This window comes from Dendronephthya gigantea, unplaced genomic scaffold (assembly GCF_004324835.1).
Source record: "Dendronephthya gigantea isolate DGI-Jeju-01 unplaced genomic scaffold, DenGig_1.0 000013F, whole genome shotgun sequence".
NCBI lineage: Eukaryota > Metazoa > Cnidaria > Anthozoa > Malacalcyonacea > Nephtheidae > Dendronephthya > Dendronephthya gigantea.
In genome coordinates, this window is record NW_021163023.1 from 2,820,386 (window position 1) to 2,837,033 (window position 16,648).

Genomic DNA, 16,648 nt, shown 5'->3' on the forward strand with positions numbered 1-16,648 from the left:
TTAGAATACGGTGCGGTCAGACTTTAATATGACCCGAAAATCTCACACGTTGCTCATAAAAGACCTTTTACCTCTAGAAGCATATTTTGCCCTCTAAAAAACCACTCTTAAAGTTCATTTGCAATAGTTATCCCTAAAAACCTTTCGTTTATTGTCGATGCCTCATTTTTTTGCAAAATGAAAGTGACAGGTTTGAGGTTTGATGAATAACCTTCAGTTGCATCGCGACGTCAATTGTTTGCAAAAGAATAGTTTGGAAATGTAATACCTTGATCAACCTATGACATTTAAACATTCAATTCTAACCCTGAAATCTGGTTACTAGTTTAGCTTTTCAGCTGAACAGAATTCGAGTGTTGACACAATGATATTTCATTGAAGAAAAAAATAAGAAGTTGGTGTTTAATATCTGGTTCAAACTCAAACAGAAATTGTGTTTATTCAACTTGAAACAAACAGATAAAAATTAAATGGTATTGTTATACGCGTGGGTTTGAACAAAAACTCTTTATAAATTCAATACTTGATTGCTGTGAAGCATTAAGTGACATATTTTAAGGGTATCATTATAAACATTACCTTTAGTTGGCCTGTTTATCATTCAGCCCTGGTCATTGCATGGTTTAGAAGGGAAACTAGAGATACGATTTCACCACATGCAGAATCTTTTGCGAAGTAATATTAGCGCTGGCACTAACCTAGTTCGCGCGGCTTTCTCGGAAGAATCAAGTCTAGTCTGAAGGACAATTTATATCAATCGTTAAAGCTAGCCAGCTGCGGTGTGGAGCCGGGTTTTACAACTGGAGTCGAGCAAGGAAATGATTGGTAAGTGTGCCTGAATCATTTATCCAATTGTCAGCTTAAATTAGATTTAGCTTAAAAAGTGTAATGGTCGTATAATTGAAGTGTTTTTGGTTGAAGTATTGTCCTAATTATTGTATGTGCTACGTGTGTCTGCTGCCGTAAACACTTCATTATCTTGTAAACACTCGTGCAATCGCCAATCTGCAGTTTTGTTAAAAGGTTTAGCTATGTTGTTTAGTCTCGAGGAGAGCTCAAAGACTGTCTGAAATCAACCTGATTATCCAGTGATCAGAATAAGAAAATTGTTTGGATTACGCACGAAATAAATAATTACTACAGTGTGTTTCTTTCAGAAATAAAGGTTTTGACGTAAAGCAATAATTAAGCCCCATCAATGATAATTATCACTATCAACCACAATCCCGATAGTGATCAATCAGCGCTGGACACGAAATAACCAGGCGAACGGTTCGTGTCTGATAATTCTCAGTTAATTCATTTTTGCGTGAAGCCTTTGCCTTTGGCATGCATTTTTCATATCATTTCATAGCAAGCATCCAGGCAAATCGACGCCACACTCAAATGAAAACAACAGATCAATCTTTTCTGGCTCGAAATATCCGGTTTTTGACCAAAATTATTCCTGTTTTCGTTTCTCTGATCTCTTAAAATATTTGAAAACGCTCATTTTATTTTTTTTTGAAAGCCATTTTGACTTCGTGCATGTTTGTTGATATCTAGGGCTATGAGTCTTTGTAATTCACTGGAATTGGTAATTATAGATGTTGCAGACGCCTTACGATTCCTTTTTTATCTCCGTTTATCTCTTTTGTGTCCGTCATAGACATTGTATAATTGAAAAAAAATGCCTGTGGTCTTTCTAAACTCATCATCAGACTGCTGTGTTTATTCCGATGCTTTCTTTATTATTTATGAAGACGGAAAACCTAATATAGATTTCCCCAAAGTTTAACCACTGTACTCCAGGGAATCACGTACGCCGGCAAAACACCGACTGTTATGCGAAAAAAGAGCAAATTGCCTTCGAATGAATTTTCTTTATCAAACTCAAGTTTAAACACGGGTAGGATTATAAACCTTCCTTTCCTGAGCTGACACGCCTTGACAATAAAGATTTTTAGATTCTAATTTTGATCGTGATAGCCGAATCCGATAAACTTAGAAAATACCGCCCAGTTATACAAGGCAGGATTCCTTTAATATTAAATCCCAAGATTTGAGACTAAAGATGGTATCGACAGCCAAAAACACCGACAGCTCGCGAAGAAAATACCTCTCGTTTCATAGTTAAAATGCCATCATTGTTATAATGGAAAGCAAGTTTCAAGAACCTACTCATTAAATATAGGCATTCTGTCTGTCATTTAGAAATATTGTGTTGTTGCGTGTCCACTGATGATAATGTCGAATTAGTTTGGGGAAATTGAAAAGGCAATTTCATTTTAACGGTTTTTCCAAACTGTGCTTGACCTAACCACGCTCTGTTTGACGTTCCCTAGAGATGTCCGCAACTCCCTCAAATGGTAACCAAAAAGAAAAACATTTGGAAATCGCAGAAGATAATGGAAAAGTTATGGTGGGAACGCTCGAGAGTCAAGGTGACTCGCTTGGTAGCGGGATGCCAGCAGAGAGATCAAGATCTATGATCAGTGTCACACTACACAACATCAAAGAACACGTCATGAACACGAAACCGAAGAAAAAACGACTTTTAGGAAAGCGAGGTGCGCTGAAAGTGAAAGCATTCAACACAGACAAAGGTGGTCTGTATTTCTCAGATCTCTTCACGACTCTAGTCGATGCAGATTGGCGATGGATCATTGCCGTATTTGCTTCGTCGTTTGTTGGATCTTGGTTTATTTTTGGTCTGCTTTGGTTCGCTGTGGCTAAATCTAGAGACCCGTTTCAATGTTTGGATAACGTGGACTCTTTTCCGAGCGCGTTGTTGCTATCGATCGAGACACAAACGACGATAGGTTATGGTGGCCGAGCGGTAACTCCCAGTTGTCCAGATGCGATAATAATCTTAATAGCTCAATCTTTGATAGGTCTTTTGATGTCCGCCTTTCTTCTCGGCTTGGTTTTCACCAAACTAGCGAGACCATCGCGCAGGGCGGATACGCTACTCTTTAGTAAGAACTCCGTCGTAGCACCACGAGATGGAAAGCTCTGCCTGCTCTTCAGAGTCGGAGATATTCGCGAGAGCCGAATCCTTGCCGCTGACATCCGAGTGCAGCTATTTCGCACGCGGCGAACGGCCGAGGGCCAAGACATTCCCTTCTATCAACAGGACTTGAAATGCGGTATAGACTGGAGTGATAAGGGCTCGGGGAATAATAGTCTGTTTCTGATTTTACCCTTGACTATAGTCCATGTTATTGACGAAGATAGTCCGTTTTACGAGATGGGACCCGAGGATTTTGACGCGTCAGCAGATTTCGAGGTGGTTGCTATCTTATCAGGGACGATTGAGTCTACCAGCATGCTTGTTGAAGCGCGTACTTCGTATTTAGGGGATGAAATATTTTGGGGACGTGATTTCGCAGAGGTTTTGAGCGACAAGTGTTGGGACCCGCAGCAAGGGAAGTATTTGGTAAATTTTGGGCTGTTCAACGCGACAGTACCAGTGCAGTTGCCTCTAGTTTGTGCGAAGGAGTTTTATAGAAAGAACCATGAAGATGACGAGGTGAAGAATATCATAAGAAATGCAAGAACGGCCAGCAGACGAATCTTATCAAGAGGATCGTCACAAGAAGGACTAGTAAAAAGATACACTGAGCTCTGGAAGAGAAAGTATACAGTTATCCAGGAAGATAATCTTGCACCAAGCAGGCAGCATGATCATCAACTATAAAACAACGAACAGCGCACACTTGTAGAAAGGCTATTTATTATATTTCGTATAGTCGGGACAATAAACGAGATGAGATGGAAACTCTTTTTATTTACATCGATATCAGATATTTTTAATAAAACGAATCGCACAGAACTATTTTGTGAAGTTTTCTCTTAGCTTAAACGGTGGATAAGTAATTACAGCGATTCAAATTTGGCTTCACACATAACTCTGCCAAGTCAATTCTCAACAGCCGTGCAAACACAAAACAACAAGTTCATGATAGTTCGACAAGAATGCTTTTATTGAATGAAGTGGAATCAGGATTGTAATATAGCTGTACAATGATAATTTAGTTTTTTCATATATAAAGTAGTTTTTAAGAGTCAACAATATTGAAGATTTCTTCGAAGATGCACGACGTCAGTGACAAGCAGAACCTAGAAAATAAGAACGCAGTTTAAATAGGCTGTCTCTTTCCAGAAATAAACGAAAAGCCGTCCCTTTTCTTGGCCCACAAAACATCAGATGTCAGAAGTTAATATCCAATGAATGGAATCATCAATTTTTAATTATGATGGGGGCAATCATTTTTGTCATCATTTGTTTTGACAGACCCAGTTTACAATTAACAGTAAGATTTGTAATTCTCCATCCTTACCCAACAGTATCATCCCATTAAATGAACCTGGTGGCATAAACGAACAACTTGTGATCTTTCAATGAACTAAAACAAAAGGTAAAGAACATTGTTTAACTCAAAGAACCCAGACCATTTGACTAAGTCAACTTAGGTACTTGGAACATCAGAAAGTTCTGGCTATAAAAACACAGCATTGTATCAGCATTTTCGATAAGCTGGGGAAAAAAATAGTCATCACTTGTTCCAGGACAACAAACTTCAATATATAGGTTGAATATCAAGTATTATCAGTACAAATACTGTGAACACCGGGACATTTTATTCTTACCTCAAGTGATTCTCACATTTGCAAGCATTTGCTAAAGTAAAGAGAAGAAAGGTTCATCAGAACTTGCAGCAATTGTTTCCAAATTCAGTTTACACAATTTGTAAAGTGAAGCATCAGTAAGTTCTGGCTTAAAAGACAGCATAATATCACCATGGTCGATAAGTTGGGGAAAAAATTCAGTCATCACTTGCTTCACTTTTAAAGAAAACTATGATGCAAATTTGAATAAAACATTTACCTTAAGTTACCAACTCAGACGCTTGAGCAAATCTGTAAAAACAAGTGGAATTAATTAGCACAAAAAATAGGTAAAATATTATAATTTTAGTAATTGTCATAGTCAGTCAGACATCCAAGGAAGATAACCATCATTGCAATGACAAAGCATCACTTTGGTGGAAACTGCGAATATATGGGTATACATCATCATTCTGACAAGAAATCATGTCTTAAATTGCAGTAGTTTTAGGGAAATGTACCTGTTGAACAAGATTCATTCTTGGTAGGCCATCTTTACAACACAATGCTTGACTACACCATTACTCCTGCGTTGAAAGGACAATATTTGTTGTTAGTACTTGCCAGATTAAATATTTGCAACAGAGAAATATTATGCATTGTCAGTCAGACATCCAAGGAAGATTAACCATCATTGCAATGACAAAGCATCACTTTGGTGGAAACTGCGAATATATGGGTATTCATCATCATTCTGACAATTTTCTTTACTAAAACAAGCAGCATACTCTTACCATGTTCATCTCTGGAGGCCAACCACAACATTCTAGGAGTAAAACAAAGATTCATATAGAAAATCACCAAACTATTATGGGATGAAAGAACACCAGGATTTCTCAGTCTGACGTACATCTCAGCATTTTGAACTAAGTCAGGGATAACTGCGATATTGTCTTCATCATTGGTTGAAATTTAATTGCATCTTGAAGATAAAGAGAAGATACGTACCTATCATGCGTATCATGTTCTATTCATTCTTTGAGATTATGACAATAGACCAATTTTAGGAAACATGACAACCAGACAATCTAAAACATATATAAAGAGATATTTATAACCTAGAAAGATATCTACCTTAATGAAAATAATGAAATTAGTTTGTACTTAGGGCTCAGAGTCAGAAAAGTATTTTATGAATCATAGTGTCATATTTAACACTCAGACAAGAGGTGTCAGAATGAAAATTCATCATTGCCCTAATTAACATAAAGTGCAGTAGCCCAAAAGACACCATACAGTACCTTTTGGTCCTCACAGCATTGGAGAAATTCACCCCTAAATATTAAAACAGAAGTAAGAATTAAAGAGTTTGAATTTCAAGGGAGAAAAGAAAAAGGGGAAATGGGACTACAATGTCAGACAGCCAAGGGTTGTGTCATCAAGTATTTCAGAGACTCTAGTCTAAAGATTTCATCATTCATTGTAGCTTTTTAAAAGAAGGAAACAACATTTATGAATTTCATGTATTGTAAGTAAAAGAAGCACCATACAACTACTTACATTACTACCAGCTTGAACCAGACAACTCACATCACAGGACAGTGTCACCCTTCATCTATGTAAAGAATAAAAGTAATTTGCATAAATTGCCAAAACTCAAAGGTATATTTATTGGTATACTTCATATAGCTGGACTATTGGCTATCATATGGGTTTTACTCTCAGACAAATGCCTCGATTGGTCATCACTAATTAATAACTCAGGCTCGTCATCAAAGTCATCACAGAGTAAAGGAAAAGGTAGCCCAATGAAACACGTGGTTTTGAGGTATAAATCCTGCTCTTAGCTAAACTTAACTTGAGAATATCGCTTAAATTACAAATCCTACTATTGAACACAAGGAATATGTCATTTTTTCTCCTTCCTAAACCATGATAGCAGGTTACTAGTCTTTCATAGCGGCCTTTTAACCAGGGCAGCGTGCAATAAAATTTTTGTATATACCACGTGGTGGCCAAAGTGCATCATCTTCTCAATGAAAAATGTGCCTCGTTTATCTCTTTATCCGCATCATTCTGCGTTTTTCACTCTGGTTTATTATACTTTGTAGACACAATGAAAGAATAATAATCATGCTATAGAAATCATTTTGTTTTACAAGAAAGACCCTAGTTTATCGGTAATAAAGTTGACCATGTGAGCGCCTCAGACGCGACGCGTAAATTTTTCACTCTCAATAAAACCCCGTTTTTTGACCACACGCAAAAACCGCAAACATCGCGCGTTTAACTGTTCTCATGCGCTCATACTTACAATAATGTGCCATGAAATTCAGCGTGAAAACCGCTCAAATTCTTGAGAAAAATTCACAAAACATCGCCACGAACTCTCAGCAATTCAGAAGAAATCAAGAAAAGGACGCTAATATCGCATCACGTGCTTTTATAGCTATGATCACATGACCTCAATCAGTGACACGAAAAATCAACCAATCAAATTCGTTATAGGTTTCCACATTTCCTTCCTAAAAATACACTGAAATGATTAAAATAAATCGATATTTTCACATTATTTTATCAAGAGGAAATTAATACAGCAATAGGCAAGTAAACCTTTAATTTATTTGCAAAAAGCCAATCCTTTTTTGACCGGGAAAAAGGTTTTTTCTTGCGTATAAATTTTGTCCGTATAAACCCGAAGGTAACCGATGGATAACCGATTGTCAACTATCATTTTGAAGGATGTGATATTATAAAAAGAAGATTATTTGTTTTGTTTACATTTTTCATGCAAAGCACAGAAAAAAATTGAGATTGAACTATTTGATTTTAAATGTAAATGCACCGGTGTTTAAGCAAAATAACATATATGCCTTTATTAAAGAGAGAATCTGCAAAAATTCTTGCATAAAAAATTAAATAGTCAGCAAATTTTCAATAATTAATGCCTTGGAAACTTCCTGGTTTTCACAAGAGCAAAACAATGCCTTGCAGTATTTCGAGGGGAAGGACTGCTAAAGATCACAAGAAAAGACTAGTTTCCAAAGATGGCGATATTATGTTTGAAGTACGAAATGTAAATGAGCGTTGGCGATTTTTAGTGGATCTCTTTACGTCTCTGGTCGCTCTAAAATGGCGTTGGGTCATGTTGTTGTTTTGCGCAAGTTATGTTCTGTCATGGTTGGCTTTCGGTGGACTTTGGGCACTTCTTGTAGTAGGATATGGGCCAGGATATTGCGTTGAACAGGTAGAACTGAGAAAAAATATGCATCCACCTGGATATTTTGTTATTTTTGTACAAACATTTTATTTAAATGCGAATTAAGTTTGTGTATAATCACAATTAGTGTTCTGAAGAATATCAAATTACGTTGAAGAACAAACTAGAAGATAGTATTGCAAACAGAATGCTGCTTTAAGAAAAAAACAGTTTTTCACTAGTTAGTAATTGATACAAATGTTTAACACTGGGTTCTGATTTTCCAGGTAAATGACTTTACAAGTGCCTTTTACTTCTCTGTTGAAACCCAACAAACTATTGGTTATGGAGGTCGTCAAGTCACTACCAATTGTGTCATTGCAGGCTTACTTCTTCAGGCCCAGTCTGTCATTGGTAACTTCATTGAGTGTGTTGCACTTGGGTTGATATTCACCAAAATAATTAGGCCAATAAAACGAGCAAAAACAGTCGTGTTCTCAAAGAAAATGCTGGTAAACAAGAGAGGAGGAAAAATGTGTCTGCTGTTCAGGTTAACAGACTTACGAGAAAGCCAGATAGTCGAGTCTCATGTAAGATTACAAATGTTTAATACAATGGAAGAAGATGGTAGAGTTTATCCTTTTCATCAGCAAGATCTTGAAGTGAAGTATGATTGGAATTCAGACAGTGACAAACAAGACCAACTATTTTTGTTGTTACCACTCACAATTGTTCATGTTATTGATGAAAATAGTCCATTCTATGATTTGACACCTCAGACGTTACTAACATCTAGGTTTGAGTTGGTTGCAGTTCTTGATGGGATTGTGGAGTCCACAGGAATGAATACCCAGGCGAAGACATCCTATCTCCCTGATGAGATACTCTGGGGGCATGATTTTGTAAACCTGTTCCCAGAGGATCAGTTTGATAACTTTGATAAGACTACAGGAAAGTTTTTTGTAAATTTTGAACATCTTGATGAGGTTATGTCTGCAGAATTGCCCAACTGCTCAGCAAGGGATCAACATGAGCTTTCATTGACAAGATCTAGTATTATTTAAGCTTTGAAAATATCACTCGCACCAAATTCCTTTTTACTTCTAACCTTACATGTTGAATTTATCTCAACATGTTAATATTTGTGTCAATAATTTTCATATTGCCAGGCTAATATATGCCATCTGTGTGATGAAATGCAAGTAGACCAGCACACAAGTGATAGACGAACAGTTCCTGTTAAATATTTATAAATGTGAGGCACTTACTTAGGTTCATTCCACACAGAAGGCAAGCAAGCAACCTCATTTTACAATATTTGGTATATTTCTACAAAAAGTACAATGTTGCCTATCTATCTGGTGACCAGACAAATAAAGAGCGTTCTCTTAAAACTCGTATGCCGATTGAAGTCCACTCTGCTTGGGTGATCCAGAGTTCCTGAGCTGAATCTAATATGCCTAATATAGCAGCACCTTTCCAGCATATTGTCCTGGCATCAACATCCTGGAAAAAGAAGAAATTGTATTAATTGTCTCTCCTGGAATCTTAAACTGTGAGTGAAACTAAAGATTCTTACTCTAGACTTTGCCATGACTTCTACTGAGTCTGCCAACTTGGATTGCTTTCTGTTAAGTAATTTTGCCTTCAGTCTTTCCTGAAGTTTTGCCAAAGCTCCATTAAACATGAATCCACCTCCAATGAGAAGAATATTATTGAACAGTTTCTGCTGAGTTTCCTCGGATCCTACACATAAAATAGAAACGAGTTTATCAAATTGTCCCATTTACAAAAGCCTAGGTATATTGTTTGATATTGGACTAAGTAAATACACATATTAGAGACTGCTTCAGTGATATTACCACAGGATGCAATGCTGTGGATGATAGCATTATCTAGCCCAAGTCCCTTTTCTGGGTTGATTGAATCTGTTGTTTTCTTCATCATTGACGGTCCAGATGGTTTGGACATTTCATCAGTCTCTGTCATAGTCTGATCGCTTTTGCCAGCTTTAGGTTCCCTAGTGCCAGACTAAAATAAAACAAAGGGGATTCAGACCTCTGATGCTGGTACAGAAAACAAAAATAACTTGGATAAACCGAACTTTCATATTGAGTCTATAAATATGAATCACCTCGAGAAGCTGTTTATCGTCGAAGAGATCCTCAGGATCATCATATTGTAGGCTTGGTTTTTTCACCAAGATTTCACCAACAATGCCGAACAACTGGGGATAAAACATTGCCTTGACAAAGAGGGTAATATTAACACATAGAAAGAAATATTACTGCAGAAGAAGAGAAAATAATTTTGAACAAAATTATAACAAAGTTGGATTGTATATCTTAAGCTAGGACATAATTTAACCAACTGGGTTTCAAATGATGTTGTTAGCAGTCGACCATTTACCATGGGTGCTTGCATAACTTCATCACCAAGTTTCAACTCGTACAACAAAGGTTTTACTCCAGGACGGTGAACTTGAAATTCATGGATTTGACCTGCTGGAATTTCCTGATAATTGGGAGATGAAAAAAGATTACAAACTAACATGTGAAGGTTTGTGTGTTGTGTTGTCTTTATGTGTAGGTATTAAACAGGTCTTAATTTTACCTGGTTCAAATGACAAAAAGTCTCCTTTAGTTCTTTAAGTAAATACACATCTAATTTATTATTGTATGGGTCGCATTCCTTGTATGGGAAATTCATCTAGGAATAAAGAGAATGCAGATATAGGCCTTTGGATGGGGCTCACAACAATTGCATTAGAGCGGCATAGTTTATATACCTTTTTTAAAAGCCAAAAGAAGCATCTTGTAATATCATTTCCACCATATTGTAGAATGAGTCTGCAAAAAGTATTTAAACATTATTATTTCTGTATTTGAGAATCAAAGAAATTAACTCCAATTCCTTTTTCGTAGAAATCCATAAAATAGGGATTTTCATATACCTTGATGCAGGTATTGTTAAACCATCATCCACACAACTGATGTGAGTTTTCTCATGGCCAACATCAACAACACAACCACAACTGATGCCACAGCCAAATGAAGAACTGACAGATTCCTGTGGCAAAATTAAAATGGTATGATATGTGCAAATGTTTAAATGTGTTGAATACTGAAACAACGGTTCACCTTGGCCAATGTGCTTGCTCTTACCAGTTGAATAATTGCAGAAGAGAAGCCTAGTTTACACAGCAAAATATTTAACATTTCTTTCACATATTGTTTGTTGAAAGTGTTGGGAACTACAAGTACTGCTCTGTGGAACTATAGATAACAAGAAACATCTGTCAAAGATAATTAGTATCTAAAGTCATACAGCTACCCATAATCTGATATTAATCAGGTTACCTGAAGACTTGCTTTAGGAATATTTAGATACTTTTCAATTCCATGTGCCCATATTGCTTCTAGATCAGCACAGACTGAGGTCAATGATCCTCCAACATCTGAATGCAGATTTAAACTGCCGCCTTTCATTGGCCAGTGTAATGTGTAAGGATCATTATCATTGATATACATGGCCTTAAATTTGATTAAGAATGTATTAATGTTATATATAAAAAAATTAGGTCAAACCAGCTTCATCTAAGTGTTGTCATTGTATATCATTGTGTGTGTAAATCACTTTACCTGTTCACCAACTATATAAGATGGATAATTGCTGGTATCTGTCCATTGATTATGAGATACCTCATCAAGCTCATCAGCTTCCGATTCTGCATTAAAAGATGCTACCTTTTGGGGGGGAAAAGGTGATTGTGAAACCAGTCTAAATTCTCATTAACTATACAGAAATTTCATTTACAACTACCTGTTCTTGCAATTGTTGGTGTCTTTTGTTGGCTTTTTTTGTCAATATACCTTGCTCAACAATGCTTAATGCTAACTCTTTTTGAGTTTCACTTTCCTTTTGCTAATATTTAAAGGACAACATTAATTGAAGTTAATAATTTTAAATTTCTTCATCTCAGAATGAGATTTTGATAAATGTCAGTACATACATGCAAGCCTGGTCTGGAAAAAAGACTATCAGGTTTCTTTGGTAAAGTAGAAGTTGTTGGGCGTTTCCAAGCAACAACATGGGGCATGCTCTGCGGTGCGTGATCTGTTGCACGGCCAAGCCACAGCGTTGTTGAGCCAGGATGTAACACAATTATTGTTGTCGCATTTACTGGTTGATATGTCTAGAGAAAAGTGTGATAGAGTTACACTGCTTCAAAGATTATGTGCAACACATTGATATTATTAATTTCATTACAGTTACATATGGAGATCATTGATATAATTGAATCTTGATTTAACTAAATTTGGATGTTTAGAAATTTTTTCTCCACTCCTCAGTCTATACCTCGGTTGATTCCATCGGTTCAGAAATTTCTGCTTTCACCCCACGAGGCATGATGTTTCTGGATACAACGCTTAACAGTTATACGTAAATTTATAGGTCTTTCATGCTTTCAATTTAAAGATATTTCAGTTCATATTTCCCTCCCTGGCACCCGCCATTTTGTAAAAATATATTTTCCGCTGACTCAATCGTGTGGACACTGCAGACACTATTAACTTCGATACACAAAAAAAGTTATTGAAAAATTACAAGATATAGGAAATACTGATAGAATTACCTATTTTTTTATTCATTATTGGGATAAAATGAAGGATTTTGGTGAAATTGTTTTAATTTTTGCACAATTTTACAAAATTCGAATTTATACTTTCTAGAAATGATCCGACAATGATCTCGGGATCCGACAATGATACGACCGATTACGAGACTTTCCGATCTCCCTATCTAGATCTTTCCCTGTATCTTTCTCATCCAATATGGCGGCTGAAGAAAGAGTCAGCCCATTTCCTCTTCCACCGAGTGACTACTTTAAACATTACACAGATGAGAATATCAAGGCAGGAATTGCTCCAGAACCACCACCACCCATACAGGGGGAGTATTCCGTGTTTGGGTTACATTTTGAGGTACATATTGACTATATAAATGAAGATCAGGAGTAGGTCATTGATATGAAATAATTTCATTTTAATGTGTAACTTAATACAGATCCTCAATCAAACTCAGTCCGATTATCAATGGTCAACTTCGAGTTTACCACCACTGAAATACTAAGAATTAATAACAATATGTCTGTGAATCTCTCCACAGACTGATGAACCAATTATAAGATCCTTGGAACAGCAAAACATGGACCGTCTGTATCCTGAAGAGTTCAGTAAGTTGCCCTAAATACAGGTTTCTAACAACAAGAAATGTAATTGTTCATCATTTCATAATAATGTTTATAGATAGACAACATGAACTCAAGAAGCTCAACCATTCTCTTTTCATCAATTTTATGGAATTACTTGATATTCTTATCAATGAACCAACTTCACCAAAGGTAAAGTTTGAAATGGCCCTAAACATATTGTGGTTCTCTTTAGCAACTGTCTTAATGAAGTTAGAAATATTAGGTCTTTTCACACAATCCATCTCACTTGAGTCACCTCTGACATGATGACATCTTTCAAATGTTTTCTGGTTGCAGAGAGAAAAGAAACTGGGTGAAATCACTGTACTTTTTATCAACATGCATCATCTTATCAATGAACTTAGACCACATCAGGTATAGTTTTGATTATCACCTTTCTGTTTAAATCCCCCAATGCATCCAGATGGGCTATTGCAAGAGACCTTGCATCCTCCTTGTGTGATTTCTGAGGACAGCTCTGGATGGAATTTATCCTCGTTTAGGCAAGGGAGACCTTAAGGGTGATGATGGAAAGACAAAAGCGACAACGACTTGAAACAGCTGATAAACTAGAGAAGTATGTTATTGACTGCAAAAATTATTAATTTCATTTACATTTAGGAACTTATTTGACAATAAACCTTCTTTCATTAGGTTGGTTGACAAAGTTCTCTCACTTGTTCAGTCTTGCTCAATATCTCTTCAGTCTGACTCAGCAAACATTGATGACAGCAAAATGAAACATGTACGGTTTTTTATTCAGTAACAGTACTGTTCTTTCTGTATTTTTACCTAAATTTTCCTTGTACTTCAATCAATATATTTTCCCCAAAGTATGTTTGTGTATTTTCCCTTCAGGATTCCTCAGGAAATGATTGTGAAAAGGCTCCAAGTTTGATTGAGGAAAGTGAATTACGGACATTGTGTGATATGGTGGAAGACCTAACATAAATCCCAAGATGTATTTTGTGTAAAAAACTAGAAATATTCTACTTGTATATATATATATTTAGTGTAAATTAATGACAATCAAATAAAATTAGTGAAGGTCAAATATGCTGGAATATAGTATACTCCTTTGGGGGGTAATATAAAAAATTAGTGAATGTTGAATTTACCATAACATAGTATACTCATCCTTTTGAGTTTTTGAATTTTTTTCGTTTCATTCAGAAAAGAAAATCCATTTTTAATTTTTTTTCTACTTTTTTAAAAGTTTTAATTTCCGTCCATTCTTTACGTGGTCAAATTCAAAATGGCGGCCCAGTCAGCAGTGTGCAAGTCGAATTTATAAACTAACATTTTCTGAAGCTAACGTTGAATTACCCTTTGCCTAGTTTGTTCACAGAAACTCATGAACCCTGGGAAAAAGGTTTTTCAACAGAAGCCTCCTGATAAAGGAAGCTTCCCCTTAGACCACGATGGTAAAGTATTTATACCTATTAAATAACTATAGCTATGCATTGTCTTTTGTCAATTATTAGCAGGAACGCGAGCGGCTGTGTTTTTTTTCTAGGCGAGTGCAAAGAATATATGGTGCAATACATGAGATGTTTACAACAAAATAACAACAGTAACTCTAGATGTAGATCTGAGTCCAAAAGATATTTAGAATGCCGCATGGATAGGTATGGCATTGTGTCATTAGTCTTGTCACATAGTTCAAATTATATTCTCTGTCACATAGATCAAATGGACTGAGTTGAACTTATAACTAAATCATTATTTCTTTATTATTTTCATCGGTTGTAAACTGGAAGAGTTGATGGGTCAGGCCTGGGTCTTTTTTCCTTGTTCATAAAGGATTCTGTGCTAGCTACATATTTTTTACTTTTTAGAGAACTTATGGCCAAGGAAGATTTTGAACTGTTAGGTTATGAAAAACAATCAAAAACCTAATATCTAAGTCCTTAACATCTGCCATAATATACTACAATAACTCTGAGTCTGGAATTTAAAAATGTGTGTAAATGTACAGTATTAGTTAGTTGCATAAATTCGAGTGAAGAACATAGTATATTGTGGTGACTTGGGTTGCAAAATGGGGCTTGGCATATATTGTCTCCCTCTCAGTTGTAAGTAAGTAAGTAAAGAGGTTACGTTAAAAAATGGCAAAAGTATTCAAAAGTATTCAAATTTTGCAGGATTATATAGACCCATCATGTTGGATTAGATTTTCGAAGAAATGATTACTAAATCTTACCAGGATCTTACTAATCTCAGGGGTAATCTTAGGGATTATCTTTGCTTAAACCAGTTTTTAACGTGTTTCAACTTTCAAAAGACTGGGTCGGATTCTTCCAAAGTCTTCCAAAATGGCGACTCACATGTTGCGAAAAAGCTGCTATAATTTCCTGCGATTTTCGTCGCTTCGGCACTATGGTATGAGACCAATTACAGCGCTAGCAACCTCTGATGTATTTTCCTCTGGTAGATGTAGAAACCTGCCGCATTTAGTGGAGAATTCGCAAGTTTTTAGGCAACCTATATTGGCAGTAAGATGCTTCAGTGAAGGTCTCTCTTTAACCGCAGCTGAACTGGAGCAACGAACAATTGAAGTTATAAAGTCATTTGATAAAGTTGATCCCGATAAGGTGGGCTAAATTTGTAAACTGAAAATGGCAATTGCTTTTGTAAACTACAATTGTACTGTACATAATTTTGCTATTTCAGTATTGCAACCAGCGAGGCATATCCTTTGTTTTAACTCTCTGTCCCCCAATGTTTTATTACATGGTGTTTCAACAGGTTTTGATTTTTGTTGTTGGTTACAGGTGACCGTTGATGCTCATTTTATTAACGATATGGGGCTGGACAGTCTAGATGTCGTGGACATCCTAATGGCTTTTGAGGATGAATTTGGTAAGATAGAGAAATCTATTTGTTTGCTAGAACTCTTGATCATGAAGGTTGAAAGACCTGAGCTAAAACCGTGAGCCTTGCATCCACCCAGCTTCATGTTGTAGTTTTGTCACAGCTGGAGCTACAAGTGTCATCATTAATATTAATATTAACGCAAGAGATTTAATAGCATAATAGTGGAAACTAAGCATAACCATTCTCCATAATTTAGGTGTAGAAATATCTGATGAACAAGCAGAAAAAATATTCACTCCTAAGGAAGCGATAGAGTTTATGAAGAAGTTTCTTGATATACAAGATCATTAAGAGGTGAAAAATGGAAAATTTTAAGTGAAATTTTTGGTGTGATTTTATGTGCAAATTTTATGTGCAATTGTTCAGTCAAAATAAATGTTGATCTAAATTTTTTTTCATATTTTTCATATAGTGGGGAAGATATAGCAAATCCTATTGAAAGAAGTTAAAATTCTGTTGTTGCCTATTTTATACTGTGTCAATGGCACATTTTCTGACCAGAAAACAAATCATCGTAACAGTTTATATCTTTGTAATAAAGTATTTGATTTATTCTATTGCAAAATCAGTGAAAAATGTATCTATAGTTGCTGTTATAGTATTAGTGATTATTATATGAAGAGCTTAAAAAATATGGTACATTTTTATGGTACATTGGTATTCAGGGAAGATGGTGGTTTGGTGGGTGTGGTGTTAATAGACACCTTTTACATCCCCAGTACATCCAC

At 36.0% G+C, this 16,648-nt stretch overlaps 5 protein-coding genes, 1 long non-coding RNA gene and 3 other non-coding genes across 9 annotated transcripts; 4 read left to right on the forward strand and 5 right to left on the reverse strand.

Moving 5' to 3' along the window:
- Positions 1-391: 391 nt before the first annotated feature.
- On the forward strand, positions 392-3,812 carry LOC114519320 (ATP-sensitive inward rectifier potassium channel 11-like). Its single transcript, XM_028539438.1, has 2 exons — positions 392-825; positions 2,325-3,812. Exons 1-2 carry the CDS (start codon positions 819-821, stop codon positions 3,677-3,679), a joined length of 1,362 nt encoding a protein of 453 aa, XP_028395239.1. The 5' UTR covers positions 392-818; the 3' UTR covers positions 3,680-3,812.
- A 646-nt stretch (positions 3,813-4,458) lies between these two features.
- LOC114519675 lies at positions 4,459-4,552 on the reverse strand. Its single transcript, XR_003686604.1, has one exon. It is a non-coding gene; the product is annotated as a small nucleolar SNORD12/SNORD106 (small nucleolar RNA).
- Positions 4,553-4,736: 184 nt separating this feature from the next.
- On the reverse strand, positions 4,737-4,829 carry LOC114519674. Its single transcript, XR_003686603.1, has one exon. It is a non-coding gene; the product is annotated as a small nucleolar SNORD12/SNORD106 (small nucleolar RNA).
- A 69-nt stretch (positions 4,830-4,898) lies between these two features.
- On the reverse strand, positions 4,899-6,989 carry LOC114519367. Its single transcript, XR_003686574.1, has 6 exons — positions 6,905-6,989; positions 6,151-6,205; positions 5,892-5,925; positions 5,599-5,678; positions 5,385-5,416; positions 4,899-5,177 (listed from the first exon to the last, which is right to left on the reverse strand). It is a non-coding gene; the product is annotated as an uncharacterized LOC114519367 (long non-coding RNA).
- On the reverse strand, positions 5,253-5,348 carry LOC114519673. Its single transcript, XR_003686602.1, has one exon. It is a non-coding gene; the product is annotated as a small nucleolar RNA SNORD14 (small nucleolar RNA).
- Positions 6,990-7,379: 390 nt separating the features above from the next.
- Positions 7,380-8,920, forward strand: LOC114519339 (inward rectifier potassium channel 2-like). Its single transcript, XM_028539460.1, has 2 exons — positions 7,380-7,837; positions 8,077-8,920. Exons 1-2 carry the CDS (start codon positions 7,535-7,537, stop codon positions 8,851-8,853), a joined length of 1,080 nt encoding a protein of 359 aa, XP_028395261.1. The 5' UTR covers positions 7,380-7,534; the 3' UTR covers positions 8,854-8,920.
- Positions 8,921-9,008: 88 nt separating this feature from the next.
- Positions 9,009-12,304, reverse strand: LOC114519338 (actin-related protein 8-like). Its single transcript, XM_028539459.1, has 14 exons — positions 12,149-12,304; positions 11,802-11,984; positions 11,612-11,713; positions 11,431-11,535; positions 11,149-11,322; positions 10,954-11,064; positions 10,743-10,858; positions 10,578-10,638; positions 10,403-10,498; positions 10,199-10,303; positions 9,924-10,034; positions 9,652-9,820; positions 9,369-9,535; positions 9,009-9,295 (listed from the first exon to the last, which is right to left on the reverse strand). The coding sequence occupies exons 1-14, from the start codon at positions 12,197-12,199 to the stop codon at positions 9,140-9,142; spliced, it is 1,707 nt and encodes a 568-aa protein (XP_028395260.1). The 5' UTR covers positions 12,200-12,304; the 3' UTR covers positions 9,009-9,139.
- LOC114519340 (mediator of RNA polymerase II transcription subunit 7-like) lies at positions 10,027-14,118 on the forward strand. The gene is made up of 9 exons (XM_028539461.1): positions 10,027-10,348; positions 10,714-10,877; positions 12,523-12,774; positions 12,959-13,025; positions 13,099-13,193; positions 13,341-13,418; positions 13,547-13,620; positions 13,698-13,788; positions 13,902-14,118. The coding sequence occupies exons 3-9, from the start codon at positions 12,625-12,627 to the stop codon at positions 13,992-13,994; spliced, it is 648 nt and encodes a 215-aa protein (XP_028395262.1). The 5' UTR covers positions 10,027-10,348; positions 10,714-10,877; positions 12,523-12,624; the 3' UTR covers positions 13,995-14,118.
- Positions 14,119-15,319: 1,201 nt separating this feature from the next.
- LOC114519368 (acyl carrier protein 2, mitochondrial-like) lies at positions 15,320-16,541 on the forward strand. Its single transcript, XM_028539491.1, has 4 exons — positions 15,320-15,637; positions 15,818-15,905; positions 16,117-16,214; positions 16,333-16,541. The coding sequence occupies exons 1-3, from the start codon at positions 15,359-15,361 to the stop codon at positions 16,209-16,211; spliced, it is 462 nt and encodes a 153-aa protein (XP_028395292.1). The 5' UTR covers positions 15,320-15,358; the 3' UTR covers positions 16,212-16,214; positions 16,333-16,541.
- Positions 16,542-16,648: the final 107 nt, after the last annotated feature.